General features: G+C 42.6%; 1 protein-coding gene across 1 annotated transcript in view; it reads left to right on the top strand.

Moving 5' to 3' along the window:
- Positions 1-1,092, top strand: part of LOC130587657 (ras-interacting protein 1-like) — a 9,968-nt gene extending 8,876 nt beyond the window's left edge. Inside the window, exon 8 of the mRNA XM_057388633.1 lies at positions 916-1,092. Within this exon, the coding sequence (XP_057244616.1) occupies positions 916-1,092 (177 nt within the window). The remainder of the gene's footprint in view (positions 1-915) is intronic.
- Positions 1,093-2,417: the final 1,325 nt, after the last annotated feature.

Raw genomic sequence — 2,417 nt, 5'->3', positions numbered from 1 at the left:
AAATCTGACACCAAAATGGGGCTGGGGGTGGGAAATGGGTGGGGAATGCAGAAATTAGCAGGGTTTATCCTGTTATCCTAAAATCTGGGGGAGAAATGGAGCTGGGGGGTGGGAAATGGGGGGGGAATGCAGAAATCAGCGGGGTTTATCCCATTATCCTAAAATCTGACATCAGAATGGAGCTGGGGGGTGGGACACGGGTGGGTAACGCAGAAATCATCGGGGTGTATCTATGTTGTTTATAAATCTGGTGTTAAAATTGATGCAGGGGGTGGAAAATGCAAAATAATCAGGGTTTATGCGGGTTAATTTTTCCCCCATTTTGTCCCCAGAAATGTTGATTTTTTCCCCAATTTTTCCCATTTTTTCCCCAAAGTCCTCACATTTTCCAGGAGTACATGGACCCGATGAACGAACACAACGCTCTGAATTTCCCCCATTTTTTCTCTATTTTCCCCCATTTTCTCTCTATTTCCCCCATTTTTTCCCCAATAATCCCATTTTTCCCTATTTTTCCCCAAAATCCTAACAATTCCCGTTTTCGAGGAGTACATGGACCCGATGAACGAGCACAACGCTCTGAATTTCCCCCATTTTTCCCCCATTTTTCCCCATTTTTTCCCCGATTTTCCCCATTTTTTCTCTGTTTTTCCCCATTTTTCCCCAATAATCCTATTTTTCCCCAATAATCCTATTTTTCCCCAATAATCCTATTTTTTTCCCATTTTCCAGGAGTACATGGACCCTATGAACAAGCACAACGCTCTGAATTTCCCCCATTTTTCCCCATTTTTTCTCTATTTTCCCCCATTTTTTTCCCATTTTTTCTCTGATTTTCCCCATTTTCCCCCCATTTCCCCCATTTTTCCCCAATAGTCCCATTTTCCCCCAATAATCCCATTTTCCCATTTCCAGGAGTACATGGACCCGATGAACGAGCACAACGCCCTGAACGAGGCGCGCCAGATGATCGCCGTGGCCGACGAGAACCAGAACCAGCAGCTGGAGCTGGACGAGATCCTCAAATACAGCGAGTACTTCACGGGCAGCAAACTCATGGACTATGCCAGAAACGTGCACGAGGAGTTCTGAATCCCRAAAAAACCCCAAATCCCAAAAAAAATCCCAAAAAAATCCCCGGGAAAAGCACYCGGCCGAGCCGCGGGAAGCGTTGGACAGCGCCGGCTCCGATCCAAATCTGCAGCTCCCTGGAGAGAATCCACTGATTGATGGGAAATTTGGGATTCCTGGAAAAGTTTGGGATTCATGGAAAAGTTTGGGATTTATGGGAAAGGTTTGGGATTTGTGGAAAAGTTCGGATTCATGGGAAAGTTTGGGATTTATGGAGAAGTTCGGGATTCCCAAAGTTCCGTCCGTCCCTGGGATCTGCAGCTCCTCCAGGAGAATCCACTGATTGATGGGAAAGTTTGGGATTTATGGGAAGATTTGGGATTCATGGAAAAGTTTGGGATTGGTGGAAAAGTTTGGATTCGTGGGAAAGCCTGGGTTTCCTCAAAAAGTTCAGGATTCCCAAAGTTCCATCCATCTCTGGGATCTGCAGCTCCTCGGAGAGAATCCACTGCTGGGATCCCTGGAAAAGTTTGGGATTCCTGGGAAAGTTTGGGATTCATGGGAAAGTTTGGGATTTGTAGAGAAGTTTGGGATTTGTGGAGAAGTTTCGGAATCCTTGAGAGTTTGGGATTTCCAAAGTTTCATCCGTCCCCGGGATCTGCAGCTCCTCGGAGAGAATCCACTGCTGGGATTCCTGGAAAAGTTTGGGATTCATGGAAAAAGTTTGGGATTCCTGGAAAAGTTCAGGATTCGTGGGCAACTCCAAGATCGTAGAAAAGTTTGGGATTCCTAAAGTTCTGTCCTGGAATTTAAATTAAATTAATTCAAATGAGTTAAAATTAAATTTTAAATGACAGGTTTTGCATTGGCGACTGCACCGGGGATGGGAGATTATTCCTTAAAAAAAAAGAAAATCAGATTTTGGTCTAAAATAGAACGATTTCAAAGCATCTCTGAAATAAAATCCATTTTCCCTCTGCTTCCATCTTTCCTGGAAAAAAAAAAAAAAAAAAAAAAACACCTTTTTGGGAAAGAATTCCTGCAAATTCAAGATGTTTTATTTGATTAAATTTATTCTCTTAATTAATGTAAATACAAGAATCTGTCTCTGTCTCGCCTTTCTCCTCTTTCTTTGATGTTTTTATTAAATGCCTTGGATAAGAGGTTTTATATCCAGATTTGATTTTTTTTTTCTGGTTTTCCATTAAATATTTAAATATTGAAWTATTTCTGTGTGCCTTGGGAACGCTGCTGGGTTTRTCAGGGATGGGGGAAAAGGAAATTCCTTGGGAAGAGGAAGAACCCCATCAAAAATGGGTTCAAACACGAACATTTTGGTAAAATCA

The sequence above is a fragment of the Malurus melanocephalus genome, unplaced genomic scaffold, assembly GCF_030028575.1.
Source record: "Malurus melanocephalus ecotype Western Australia unplaced genomic scaffold, MMel_1.1 scaffold_2206, whole genome shotgun sequence".
NCBI classification, from domain to species: Eukaryota; Metazoa; Chordata; class Aves; order Passeriformes; family Maluridae; genus Malurus; species Malurus melanocephalus.
Note: the sequence above shows the minus strand (reverse complement) of the source record. Positions and strands in the feature narration are given on the sequence as shown.